At 40.8% G+C, this 14264-nt stretch overlaps 1 protein-coding gene across 8 annotated transcripts in view; it reads left to right on the top strand.

Annotated features, from left to right (window-relative positions):
* Positions 1 to 14264, top strand: part of Meis2 (Meis homeobox 2) — a 207678-nt gene that overhangs the window by 188905 nt on the left and 4509 nt on the right. For all 8 annotated transcript variants that reach the window (XM_005381188.2, XM_005381187.2, XM_013512565.1 and 5 more), the window contains one exon: positions 13175 to 13233. In XM_005381188.2, coding sequence (XP_005381245.1) covers positions 13175 to 13233 — 59 coding nt within the window. The remainder of the gene's footprint in view (positions 1 to 13174; positions 13234 to 14264) is intronic.

The raw sequence follows: 14264 nt of genomic DNA, 5'->3' as shown, positions 1-14264 counted from the left end.
TGGGAGCCTGACTTAGGGAAATAGAAAGATGGAAACCCTATTTTTAAATTGATAAATGATTTTGAAATACATTTTTGTTAAAAATTGAATGATCAGTGCCCCTCAAAATCTTCATAACTTGTTAGAATTGATTTGAAGCATAATCCTCTCTTATAGATTCATAATTACCAGCCTACTAAAGCTGCAACAACCTGTAGCAAAGAAGTGACTTCTCTTTGTTACCTTGTCATGTGTTACACATACGTATTTGACCTAGGACTTCTATTTGGAGAAACACCTACTGACACTAAAGTCCCTCAAAGCATATTTGGAGGGCGGCAAGCCTTAGGAAAGTACGATGAAAAAAATTTTATTTTAAGAAAGTTTTCTGTTTTCTTTTCCTTCTCCATCATGCAAATCTTTCTTCTTCACTTCCTATTCTGTTTCTTCTTCGCTCTCTGCTCCCTGTTCCTCTCCCCAACACACACATAGCACAAAATCCCCCACAGACCTCATTGCCTCAGTTCCCGTTACTTTCGGTCTGTCCTCTGCTTGAGACACATACTTCTCACACCCAGTCTAGTTACATCTCCTACTGTGCATATCGCTCCCCCGCTTAGAGGAGTCAGAAACCCAGTTCTTGCCAGGTTAAGTTCTTCCGCTCTTGCTCACCTGCAGTGAGACTTGCCTGCCCTCTCTGATGCCCCGATGGTCACACACCTTCACTGCGCTCTAACCTTTGGTTGCTTTTGAGTATAACGATAACTCGACCTGACGTAGGAAGCCAGAGGTATTCCCCCTCTGAGGAGGAATGCCCCATTCTAAGGATCAGGGATCCAACTACGCCACTTGCAAAATAAAGACAAAGAGATTCCCTAACAGATCTTATATCTTCAATCCTAAATTATTTCCAAGATGAAAGAGCCCTGTTTTCATTCACCCACTCAATTATTCACACATCAAACATTTTATGGAGGATGTTTTCTATGAGTGACACAATGTCATTAACAAAGAATTGAAAATGTGCTCTCGGAAATGAACTAGGGGAACAATCAGAGAAGTAACATTGTGTTCTTGGCATTGAATATATGCTGTAGTGGCTATGTTAGCTGGGTGCTAGTGATGGAGGAAGTGCTTCTTAATCAGACCGGGGACCATGGAAATTATCTCAAGACGTTGTCAGAAAAGACAACTTGGAGGGGGGATGCTATGCTTGTGAATGTCCCTGAGGCCCATTGACCAAATGAGCATTACAGGCAGAAAGAATAGTGTGGCCCTGGTTGGTGAGCACAGTCACTTTAAACTTATTAATTGCCTTTGTGTTTTTTGTGCATTACCTGGCTCTAAAAAATATGTGGCAGTCAAACCAGTTACAGTGCTAAGTTAAATTATTTTTTGAGAGATATTGATGTTATTTATACTGTGAAAACAGAGATAATTCGAACAGGACCACTGCTATTTCTAAAAGTTAAGTTAAACCACTTTATGAAATTCTGATACATGTGAAATTTGAATATGCACTAAAAAATTCTTTTAAATTGCAGTACAATGTCTTTGCATCTTAGTATAATCTGGAGATTATAGCTTGGTATGGAATGTCAGAATCAAAGGTTGATGTCTTTATTTCACTGCAAATTGGGGTGGTATGGGGGAACCGCTAGCTAACCCTCTAAAGCTAAAATATTTAAGGACTAAAGCAGATGTGGCATAACTGCTGGTTTGCTAGGTCTCTTGTGGTTTATAAAGATATATTTTATCTCTTTTATGATTACAGGATGATGCTAAAAATTTTGTGGGTAATAATACCGTCACATTGGAAAGATTGCATGTAACATCTCTGGAGAAGATACAGAATTCTACCTGGCTGTCAAATCCAAAAGATGTTCACCTTGTTATTAAGAAAAGGCAGTTAGGAAATTTTATTTAGAATTTGGCTTTTGATGTTTGAACATCAGAAATATGAGGACATTAAGTCATGTTTATGAATAGAATAGTTTTGCTTCCTGATAGAACCTGCTTTATAATAATTTTAAAGATTATTTTTAGCTATATTGCTGTAACCATAGTTTATTTCAAGTGAATTCGAAAATTTTTTAAATCTTCACTTTCTTCCTCCCTTCACTGGCACCTCTACTAGATGCCAGTATAAACTGGTTAAATAGCATTTGGTTTAAATAGACTGTAACATATATGCATATTTATGAAATTTTATTTGTTGGATCTTTTTTCTTAATATTACTTATCTTTCTGTGTTCTAATCTCATTTTTTCATATTTTGGGTTGAAGCCACTCTGAAGCTTAACACCTAGGAGATTTCTCACTTATGGTTCCCTTTAAAAGTGCTAAAATCTCAGCCTCTCAACAAGAGACCAAGCTACAATTTAAAGGAAGCAGTGGTATTGATAAAGGGCCCTAAGAATGTTGCCACCTTCCCAATGTATCCTCTGTGACATCCTTTCTTTCAAACCAGCAGGAGAAATGAAAGCAGGATAAGAGCCTGGTCACTCCAAACACTTCTGGCAGCCTGATCTGGTCTCCTGAAGCATCCCCTGCTGTTTAGAAAAAGGAGCCCCCGTGGACCAATGAAAGGGCCTCAGGGACATTCACATGCATAGCATCCCCGCTCCAAGTGGCTTCAGCTGGCGAGTCTGGGGTGGTTTGGTCTCAGTTGTTGAAGAACAGAGACTTGAGAACCATTTGTTTCCACACCATTTTGGGTGAAGTGCTATATTTTTCACCTTAAAAGCGCACTTAAAAAGAAAAATATGGTTTGAAAGAGGGACACAATTTGGAAGCCATCACACTTAATAGTGTCTCTTTTAAATGTAGCACTTTCTGCTATCAATTCTCTTCTAAATTAGTTGTCACTTTCTAGAGAAAACTAGCCCTTGATTGTCATGTGCTATTGCTTAAAAATAGGTAGGCAGATAGGTAGATGCAGTAAGTCTGACTTACAAATAGGCAAACTTTCACGGGTCTACTGTATAAGACTCATTAATCAGACTTACGAATGATTCTCTCAAAATAAAACTCATTCATAAGTCAGGGACTTACTGTAGACAGGCAGACACAGATATACCTATATCCAATTTTTAAAACTATAGTAAATTCCATTGCTATCAGGACTGTGTTTAGGGACAGAGTTATGTCACGACACATAGTGTGACATGTGTGTAATTATCATCAGCTTCTGCAACTCATCACACTAATTATACAGAATTAAAGAAGAAGCAAACTAGACCTAAGAGCAACAAGGCCATTGCTACAAAGATTTTTATTGACAGTTGGCTTGGCCAGCTCTGACTAGATGAAGGGCTGGGTAAAAATCTAGAGGACAGATGAAGTAATTTTTTGGAAGTAGCCAAGTAGTTTCTCCTACTTGTTTCTTAGCTATGAAATGTTCATATGTTTTAGAAACACGCAAAGACTGGCTCATTTGAAGTTACGTCACTCCGTTTTCGTCCTTTGTCTTGAGTGGACTTCTTGGCCCTACAGGCCCACTGTCAACTCAAAGGTAACATTTGGAAAACGGAATTTGCCGCATCCTAAAACAATAAATAAGATTTTTAGAAACCATTTTCCAATTCTTAGCAGCTGTGTAATGTAGTATACCAAACACAGACACTCAGATTGATCCTCTCAGGGTCGTCAACACGCGGGTCTCTCCCTGGCCCTCTTATCACAATGCAAGAGTCAAAGGTCCTATACTACTTTCATTTCTACCCTAATTTTATTTCCCCTTTTGACTGAATCAGACAAGAGCTTTGAACCTTCTCAGCCTCTAGGTTCTCCTCCATTCAGGTCATCCTCATCGGGAACGCCGAGCCCCGTTACCACTGCACAGCCTCCGCTGCTTGCCGCTTACTTCTCACCACGAGCGCAAGCCTGGAGCAAGAGCCCGGCTGCATCTAGCCCCTTCACCTTCCACTGCAGAGTCTGCCCCGCTTGGAGATGGTGCCTTCTGGCAAGCCTCTCTTTATTTTCTTCTCTTCCAATTTTTTATGCTCTTCCGGTCTGGTTCAGCTTTCCTCCTCAAAGAATTTGATGACGAATCTCTTTTGATTTCAACTGACCACACTACACTAATTTACTGAACGTGGATTTAGTTGGTTTATGTTGTGCCCTTTTTTCTTTTTCTTTTTTTCACTTTTTTTGAGATAGAGTCTCACTATGTAGTTCAGCTTAGCCTTGAACTCACTCTGTAGCCCAGGCTGGCTTTGAACTCACAGTGATCTGCCTGCCTCAGCCTCCCAAGTACTGGAATTACAGGCAAGCACAACCACACCTGGCATAGTTAGTGTTCTTAAATTGGGATTTTCAGTTTGTTTCTGTGGGTGTAAAGTGTAAAAATTTCTAAAGGCACTGCCTGCATTTTTAAGTATACATACACATATATATACTACATAAACATTGCATATGTACAGTATATATGTGCATATATATATATATGATATATGTTCACACACATAGTTTTTCTGGAAGTGCTAGGGGTTGAACCCAGGGCCTTGAACGTGCTAGGCAGGAGGTGCTCTACCATGGAACATTGGAATCTCAGTCTCAATCTCAGTTCCCTCCCTCCTTCCCCATATGTGTGTAAATGCACAGAAAATCTAGGTAAGTATTAATAAATTCACCTCTGGTAAAGTTTATTGCTTTGTAAACACACAGACTCATACCCATGCATCTGTATGGCTGATGAGTGCTCTCGTAGTCACGTGATGGATAAAGTCATGTGATTCTCAAGCCTGCACTGTTGCATGTCTCATTTGGTTGATGGGACATCTCTGACTTGACAGGTTTGTACATGGAGAACAGAATGACACATTTTAAACGAGTGCAATTCTAAGAAGGGAATGTGCATGACTTATGTAGACTTTGTTGATTTTTTTTCCTTGTAGGGAACACGTATGTCAGTGTAAATCCACGGTAATGAAATCAACAGTATGGCGTCTTTGGTATTGCATTTGCTAAAGCTTTTCTGAATGTTTAACTCAGCTTCCAATGATTGATATTATAGACAGTGGATAAATATTTCTGATGAATCTCTTTGCTCTCAGAGGAAAAAAAAAAACTAATCCTTTTTTCTGTTTGATTGAAAGAGTGCAATGCCATTGGAGAGAAAACAGTTCAAATGTGGTCATCACAGGTTGGTGGCACCAGAAATAGAGACGCACTTAGGGTGAAATTTGCTGTCAGGGAAAAGGGAGCATTCTTTCTGAACTCGAGAATGTGTGGTTCATGCGAGCTTGCTTGTAGATGGTTGCTACAATAAGGCTTCTTTCATACAGGTGTGTTTATGCCCCAGGCTTGCTGGCCACAGTCCATTCCATTTACAGAAGCTGAATTAAACAATAACTACCGCATTGCAAAAAATGGTGGGGGTGGGGGAAGGGGAGGGGGAAAGGTGAGCGTCAAAGGAGATGCCTGAGAGCTTTGTTAGGGCCAAGAAAAACCCTGTTGCAGTTGTCAGAGCTTGTTGATGTTGCTGGGAACGGCACTTTTTTTTCTCCTGGATTTTGTGGTTCTGCCTTAGGAAAGAAAGTAAAATAGAACGGAAGAACAAAGTCCTACTCTATAAATCAGCAGCTGCTCCTTGCCAGATCAAAGGAGTGACATTTTTGCTCCTGGACTACTTGTCCACTTGAGGGCTTGACAGGCAGCTAACAGCTGGCCTGCTCGACTGTATGGGAGAATCAGCCGACATCTTCTTCGGAGCAGATGACAAGCTAATCAGAGACATATCCATAGCACAGGGCAAGTGAGTGCACCTTGATCTCTTCAAACATATCTAATACATAATTGCTAAACAGCTTGGTGCATTTTTGGCAAGTTAGTGCTTAGGTGGTTTCCATTGAGAAGTAGGATCGAGAATTAATACTTCAGTCAACGATGATCATGAAAGCTAAAATGATACTAGATTTGCTGGGATCTTCTCCTCTTAGAGTGAATTAGTAAATGACTAGGACCATAAGGAGAACAGGCTAAGAATGTATGTAACTGATTATAAGTGACTGATTTTTCAAAGTCTGGTCAGGCCATAGTGTTCAGATAGATAAAGAGGTAACTGGGGAAATTGGTAATTGTGAAAATGATTACTCCCACTTTTATGCTGATAGAGTTGCATCACGTTGTCCATCTATCTTCCAGGTCTGCAAAAAGTTGTTTTCAGAAGCACTACAAAGTGTGTAGGTATTCAGATCTGGAATTTTAATGTCAGTAGTAAAACTTTCAAAGTAATTCAGTTTCTAGTTGATTTCCATCTGCAATAAATCATGCCCAGGATGAGGTAATATACTACAACTTATGTCTATTGACTTAGTATTTTATCTTTAAGAGGATAGATCCTAGATATGAATAGCTAAGGAAGTTTTGAGTGTTTTCTCCTCCCTGGCTTTTAAGTAGCTTTGAAAGATCATTTTTATAGTGCATGATAAATAGCCACACGTGAATAATCTGATAGCATTCTGTAAGAGTAACTGTGCTTCCCAATCGTAACCTGCTGGAATGTTTTGTTACACGCCACTGGGTGTGATTATGCTTATGGAATAGTGTTTATTGTTGCTCAGCATTATAAAGGATATAAAAGATAATTCCCTATCTGAGGGGATATTTCTCAAATACTTTTTTTGTTTGTTTGTTTATGGTGCTAAGACTGAACTCAAGGCCTTGAATATGCTAGGCAAGTACTTTACCACTGAGCCCTCACAAATGTTTTTATTTAAAAAAAAAAAACAACCTCTAAACTTGCTATGTAAATCTTAGATGAGATGCCAGGTTTTCTCAATCACCTTTAAAAACTCTTTTAAATATAAAAACAACCACTTATTATTAAAAACTCAAACTACCCGGAGTTACATGAGGAAAAAAAGAAAATTCTAACATCTTCCATTTCTCCATTCCTGAGAGATAGCCTCTGTTCACAATTTCTACAAAAATGTTTTATTGGCCCAACTTTTCCTTTAGGAGGGACAGATGGAGTAAAGTGAATTAAATTGTAAATGGTTACCCAGGGCAAGTGGTTAAAAGACTGTTTAGATCTGAGATACCTAAAAAGAATAGTGTGTTTTGGGCTGTTTTTCTTCTTTCTCTCCTCTTTCTCCTCTCCCTGTTCCCTCTCTTGTACCCCTCCTTCTCCTCCGCTTCTTCCTTCTCCCCCTCCTCCTTTTCCTCCTCCTCTTCCCTTCCCTTTCCCCCTCTTCTTCCTCTTTCTCCCTTCCTTCTCCTTCTCTTCTTTCTTCTCCTTCTCCTTCTTTTGATTCACAATTAAACCTTGATCCTTGCAAGTTTCTATTCTTAGGCAGAGTACAAAATTTGGCTTGTGATTTAGACCAAGGCTTCCCAAACTTAAATGTGCATAGATCCCCCACCCACCCACCAGATCTTTTTAAAATGCAGATTTAGATTCAGTAGTGTTAAGTAGGGACTATTGTATTTCTGCATCTCTAACAAGCTTGAGGTGAAGTTGATGCTGCTGGCTCACAAACATACTTAGAGGAGCAAGGATCTAGAGAGTGTTTAGGGAGTGGGATCCCCAAATAGCTCCCTTTGCTACCCATCTCACCCTTCAGCAGATGCGAGATGGAGTATCTGAAATCCCCACCATGGCATTATGCATTTGGATTAAGTCGTGATTTCTAGACAGACCCTACATATGGACGTGTGTTGCTTATAGGAGTGCAACACATTATTACCCTGTTATCAACCCAGCATGGATATATTTAATAATCACCCCCTATTCTGAAGTATTACCCACGAGAGAGCAGAGCTCTTTAGGAGCAATAGATAGATAGGTACATTTTGACTGTAAGCTAACATTTAATGAGCCCTTAGTATGTGCCAGGAACTGTACCAAGGATTTTAAATACAGTATCTCCCTTAATCTTTAACACAGTCCAGGTGCAGTTTTCCCCCAAGACAGGGCACAAACTGAGGCTTGAGACGGTTAAAGAGACTTGCCCAACATCACGCAGTGAGGAAAGGACAAAGACCATGAGTCCTTCTTTGTTAGTCCTTTTTTCTAAGTCTGAAATACAGAACCATAATTAAGAAGGGTGTGCTCACAGGCGGGTATTTTAGTGAAGAACCTATGAGACTCCTTGTAATGTTAGAAAAGACTTAGATAAAGGGACAAAGGGAAGAATATTGGAAGAAGGTATTAAAAGATAAGCATCTGGATAATTTTATTCAGGGCCTCTCATGCCAGCATGAACATCCTCAGGGCATATTCACAAAGCTACAAGATGTTTATAATTCCATATTAACATCATGTTTTCACATTGTAAATGCATTAGTATTTACCTTACTTCATGTGTTTTTGGAGTGTGGGCAAATCCTATATTCTCTGAAATTACAAATTAAGCTATAGCTCAGGGAAATTAATTTTGATCTGTGAGTGGGTCCCGAAATAGTGTGCGAATCTCCTTCATCAACCTTCCTTTGCTCAGGGTTGTCTGTGAAAAGGGGACCTTGTCTAGTGACCCGTGAGAACCTCACGTTTGCTATGTGACAGTCATTCAGTCACTCCTGTGCCCAGGTACACATTCAACAGCACTAAACCTGCCCCATTCACCAGTTTAACTGTTTTAATGTACCTTACCAGGAAAGCCCTACTCTTAGTCATAACCACAGCACGGAAAAGAAGCACCCACCAGGAGCAGTCTTTGTCAGGAAGCATCATGGCTGACGGACTGTGGTTGGGCAAAGTGGAAAAGCAGAGTTTTAAAATTTTGTCACAGGTTCCTCATCACCTAAGTACCTACAACACTTTTTCCAAGTTGATCTGATCCCTCTTTAACAGTTCAGCCCCTTTCTTGACCAAACCAATCCACACAAAGGATTCAGTTCAGGGATCTTGATGCCTCCTCAGAGTGCTGAGTGCTGGCGGGATTCCAGGTGACCCTGGGGAGGCCTGTGCTTTCTAACAAAAGGAACGCCGCCCAGAGGAGTTGGTTCCCAGGTGTAGCATGAAGGAAGTGAACCAGAAAGAAGGGATTTCTCAGCCACTTACAAGGGAGGGGCCGGGGGACCCAGCAATCAGGAATAACACCTAACTCTGCTTCTATCAATCTGAACGATGCCTGAGAGAGTGAAAAGTCTTTAAAAGAAAGCTCCTTCTGGTCAGATTTCAGTTGCAGAAAAGTATGCAAAACTGAAAAGTTTGGCTTTTCTGGGGGTGGTGGCAGGGAAGTCTGTGGGAGGCATCTTTCCAACAAGACAGTAAGGTGAGATTCCAATGGTATTTGCTATCTGGGGTTTATTTTTTTAATGTAGTTTTTCGTCTCTGATTTACTTAGCCCTCGTGATTCTTGGAAAGTCATTGAATTTACTTCTATAATTAAGTTATTTTTAAGCTACCAGGCTTAGTAAATAATTTTTCAGGATCACACATACAAATGCAGTTTCCATGGAGGTAAAATTTAGAGAGTAGGATGTCTTAGCAGGTACTCTCCAGGCTTTTGCGTGAACCTGGGTACTAACTTCGTGTTCAATGCAAATCATTGCAACTAAGGTACTTTAGGGCTCTCATTCCGTAAGGGGTCACTAATGGGATTATCTGTGGCCCTTTTTTAAAAAAAGTCACAGTGAGGCTAATAAAATTTTTTTCTCTAAGTGAAATCTCTGTAAGGCATCAGGTTTATTAGCATATTTTAAGTGCAAGTTGCACAAAACTCAGTGCTTTAAAGAACTGTATAATATCTCACAGACTTCCTCATTTAGGGTTAACTTGTTTATACCAATAGAGAAGTATATTATATGTCTGCAACTTCAAAATCATTCTGGGATGACATTAAAACTTAGAGAGTTTTTTAATATCAGATACAGATGAAAAACTTAACAGTCTTTGGATTGGAAATAACTTATGGGGGGTTTTCATTAAAGTTGGGTGCAGCTTGCTGCATTTTGGTTAGTTGGATGTCTTCAGCAATTTTTCAAATGTTTTGGGTTTGGCAAAGTCCAAAATGTTTTTTGCCAAGACCCTCTTTTCCCCTTATTTTTTAAACCCGTGTGAAATTCAAGGATAACTTAATCCATATGTGTCTGATTCATTTACACTTAACTCATCAAAATGTTATTTTGTGAGGCCCACTTAATATCCAAGAAAACTTTTGAGCCTTTTTAAGCAAGTCTTTTGTCTTTGAACCAGCAAGTTGCATTTTCCCAAGTGAATGGAGCTTGGACCTTATAAAGCTGAAGATGAGTTGATTTTCAACTCAGTCTTCAAATTTTAAGTAGAATCAAAACTTGATATTCTCCTTACTACTGGAGCCCTGAAAAGGGTCATTTAAAAAATATAGATTATAACAGCGGAAAAAATTTTGTGTCAAGGGATTCGAGGGAAAGAACGTATATGGAAATTTCATCTTAGGAATATTAAAGAAAAGAAAACCATTCCTCATTTATTTGTTTTAATCTTAAATTTTAAATGGCTCCAGGCTGTGCAGATTTGTGTACAGTGTTTTCTAAGACTGTCTTGTGAGTCCACAGCATGCGGAGGAAGAGAGGTGTAATTTCAGTTTTCAGTGTCAAACTTTTCCTACCATCAACTCATTAGTAACTTTAATAATAATACCCACAGTTCTAAGGAAATATACCAAGATCAGGGACACTGACAATTGGCAAGGAGTTAAGAGATTTCTGAAAAAAAATTGGGGCCCATATGTTTTTTAAATTCTGTGTGATTTGAAAGAATGTGGTGGTAGAAATATGAATCTGGCAAGAAACAGCGCTATGGATCAGAAACATTGTCTGAGAACAAAAGTGCAGAGGCTCCGTGGAGCCCACGGGAAGAAAGCACAATCTCTGTGACCCCTTGAAAAAGAATCTTGTGAAAATGTTCATCGCCTCTATTCACACTTGTTTTGCAAAAATGGGCAAAGAAAGGCCATTGCCATAACTGCTAGTGAACATCGAGTCCACGCCATGGAAACTAGCTGAAAATGTGGTACTGGAGTGGCATTTCCAAGTTCAGCGCTTCTATAAAGACCTGCTAGCACACAGGCTGCTTTTTTAATGTTCTGCATTGTTGTGTAGCCCCCATTGAACAACCTTTTGAGCGGACCCCGTTTTTACAAATGTAAACATTCTGCCGAGTATCCAAAGAAATGACCTTTGAGTGAACCTCTAACCTTCCCCGTAATTATTTGTTTGAAGACAGTGTGGAGTTCTCCTGCTGAGAACTAAGAACCATGGTGCCTTGCAGCTCTGTGAGTGAGGGAGTGTTTGGGGGAACTAGAGAGAGAGACATAAATAAGGGAACAACCTCCAGATGTAAATAATAAAAGAGTAAAAGGATAAAATTAAAAAGGGAACAAATAGCAATTCGTTTAACCTAAGGAGTCAGTCTATAGGAAACACTCACACACACACACACACACACACACACACACACACACACACACACACGCAGGATTAGTAGCACATAAAAGAGGTCCAGCCTCTGCCATGTGTGTCCTTCACCCAGAACCTCAGGGCGGAGAGAACAGGCTGTCCTAAGCATCTCTGCTGGTTTTAACCTGAGCCCAAAGAGAAGAAAGAGTTCCCAGGGGTGGTAATACCAGGTCAGTCCTCCTTGGTCACTGTCAAAGCGGTGGGGACAGCATAGATAATGAAGTTCTTTTCTGATTTGAGGGCTGCTTCTGGAAGTCTTTGTGCTCCGCTCAGATGCTCCTCGGCACCACTTGAGGTGACAGGTGGGAATAAATATGCAGTTTCAACCCTCCTTTTGTTTTCACCTCTGCTTACAGTTACCTGTCACTTTCTTCCCCAAAGCCAAGGGGGTGTAACATTTTTGACAACTGAGCCTTCCTTTCTGAAGTAATAAAGAAGTTCATTGTTTTGCAAACAGACATCATATGCAAAAGACTCCTTTGGTTTTCTCGTGGCTATTTTTCCTCAGCCTAATTGTATTCCCATCAGAGTCCTCACTGGAGGCCTGTGTGGGCTGCCGGTCCTCCTCCGAGAGGACTGAAACTTCACAGGAGCGCAGGGCTGCCAACACGCACTAGGATTCTTCTGGCTAATTTCAGAGAATGAGTTTTCGGTTCCTGCCTGTAGCTTCATGTGGACTCATTAATCATTAAGTCCCCTTGCACTTAAGATTTGAAACTAGGAATCCTGAAGAAATGGTATCAATAGGTATATTTTGAAGGAGCAGCAGCCCTATGCTCCCTGCCACTGCCGCCTCCCGCCAGCCAAATGCAAGGCCGAGGAATCCTGTGCGTGGGTTCAAATGTGTGGGGAATACACATCATTAAAAGCACAGGGAGAAGGGTAACTAGCAAATGGTAGAAAATTGTTTTGTTTTTATTAAATTTGGAGAAATAAAGGAGATTTCTTATCATCTTACTCTGTTTGTACATGAATATTTGATGGGCATTATTAAACATTAAAGTAACATGAAGTAGGCACTTATTTTTGGATTTTCAACAAAATTAGATCCAGGCTTCTTAGACAAAATAACTGCTTCTCCTTTACATTCCTGCAATTCAGCCACCACCTGATTTGAAAACGTTGCTTGGGCTCTAATATCAACCATGTGTACCTGAGGCTCTGTCTTTCTAGTAGGTTGAAAGGTGGCTGGGTTTATGGTTGGCAGTTACCTTATCCGCTGCCCTGGGTGTCCCAGCTTACGCTGGAAAGGCCGCCCCCAGCTGGCACTGACCTCTGAATGACCCCTAACTTTACAGGCTTAAGCTGCAGGAGTCACTGAAGAGCAGAAATCTTTCTGGCCAGCACTTATTACTGCTGTGTTGGTGATAAAACTTCAGACAGCCTAATTGATGGCTTTGCTGACCTAACAATACCTTGTGAAAGCAGAGTGCCAGCGCCTGGTCTCCATTTAAGACCAGCTGCAAGGGGAAGCTGAGTCCCCCTGCGATGGGGAGTCCACGGAAAGGCAAGGACCTTCCAGCCTGTGGACTTTACCCGGATTCCTACTCATTCCACAAGCACCAGTGCAGATTAGAAGAGTTCTTGCGGAGAACATTTGTCCCTTCTTGAGTCTTCCTAGCAAGTTGGCTCGGCCTTGGCCCAGGCGGGAGGGTAGAGGTGATCCAGTCAACTATGGCTGAACACTGGAAGGGGAAATTGCCTTGCCACAAGAAAGGTGATTCTGGTCGATGTTTGACTGCAGCCTGCACACAGAGCTGTTCACAGAGACCGAGGTTGGTGACAGGACTTCTCTGTTCTATTTTAGGTTCATCAACGCCAGGAGGAGAATAGTACAGCCCATGATTGACCAGTCAAATCGAGCAGGCAAGTTCTCACTGGTATCTCTGTGTCCCTCAGGCACAAAGCCTCCCCAAGTGATTCTGCAGGAGCCTCATCACCTGGCATGCTGGGAGATTTTTTTTTTTTAATGTCCCCAGAATTCCCCTCTCAGAAGCAACTTCACTAATTGGTGCTAATTGGAGATTTCCCACCCTGAGTCTGCTAAAACTGCTTTTTCTTTTCTTTCTGAATTGGTAATTGGGCACAGGTATTAGTGCCACGGCAGTCTGTTTGGCGGTGAGCTCTGGAATTACTCCTTGCTCGCCTGCACCCCTCACTAGCGCACTCTGTTTTCTTGTTCCCCCACTCCGTAGTGTGTGCTTTGCTTTCACTCCTGGAGCACCTACAGTTAAATTCATTGTACCCATTCAATCCATTCTGCCTTGACTATTCATAATAGTCTGTTAAAACCTGACACACCGTATTGCCAGCATTATTTTTTATTAAAAGACTATCACCTTTGCTTAAAATGTGTCACATTGCGTCCCACTGAAGTACATGTGGGTTACTCTCACAATATCCCTACATCTCTCTAAAGCAGTTATTATATGATACAGTCAGAACCCTCCCGATGCTCTCCTCATCGTTCCACTTTGAAACAGCAGTTACTTCTTTGGTTTGCTGAGGGCTTTCGGTCCCCGCAATGACTTAAAAGAAAACACCATTTTCCTGGTGATGATGACTGCATCCCTCACAGAAGTGTTAAACTTGATGGAGATTTGAACTATGGTCCCTGTTTAAAGAATTTATGAAGTCGGTCATTCTTTGGCAAAAGTTTCCCACTAACACTGAAATAACATCCCGTTCCTGGAGGGCACGAGGCCCTGTTGGAGTAGAATCTAAAACAACTGTATTATTATATTTCCCGTGTTTGCTTCATCTTTGGTGTGGGTAAAAAGGCAAATATCCAATTGAGTCTATTAAACTTTTGAAGATTGTATTCAAATTTCAAGTGTTTGTGTACGATGTTACCATTTTCCTTGTCATGCCCCCAGAGATGGCAGCATCACAAAATC

The sequence above is a fragment of the Chinchilla lanigera genome, unplaced genomic scaffold (assembly GCF_000276665.1).
Source record: "Chinchilla lanigera isolate Chin_1 unplaced genomic scaffold, ChiLan1.0 scaffold00015, whole genome shotgun sequence".
Classification (NCBI taxonomy): Eukaryota; Metazoa; Chordata; class Mammalia; order Rodentia; family Chinchillidae; genus Chinchilla; species Chinchilla lanigera.
Note: the sequence above shows the minus strand (reverse complement) of the source record. Positions and strands in the feature narration are given on the sequence as shown.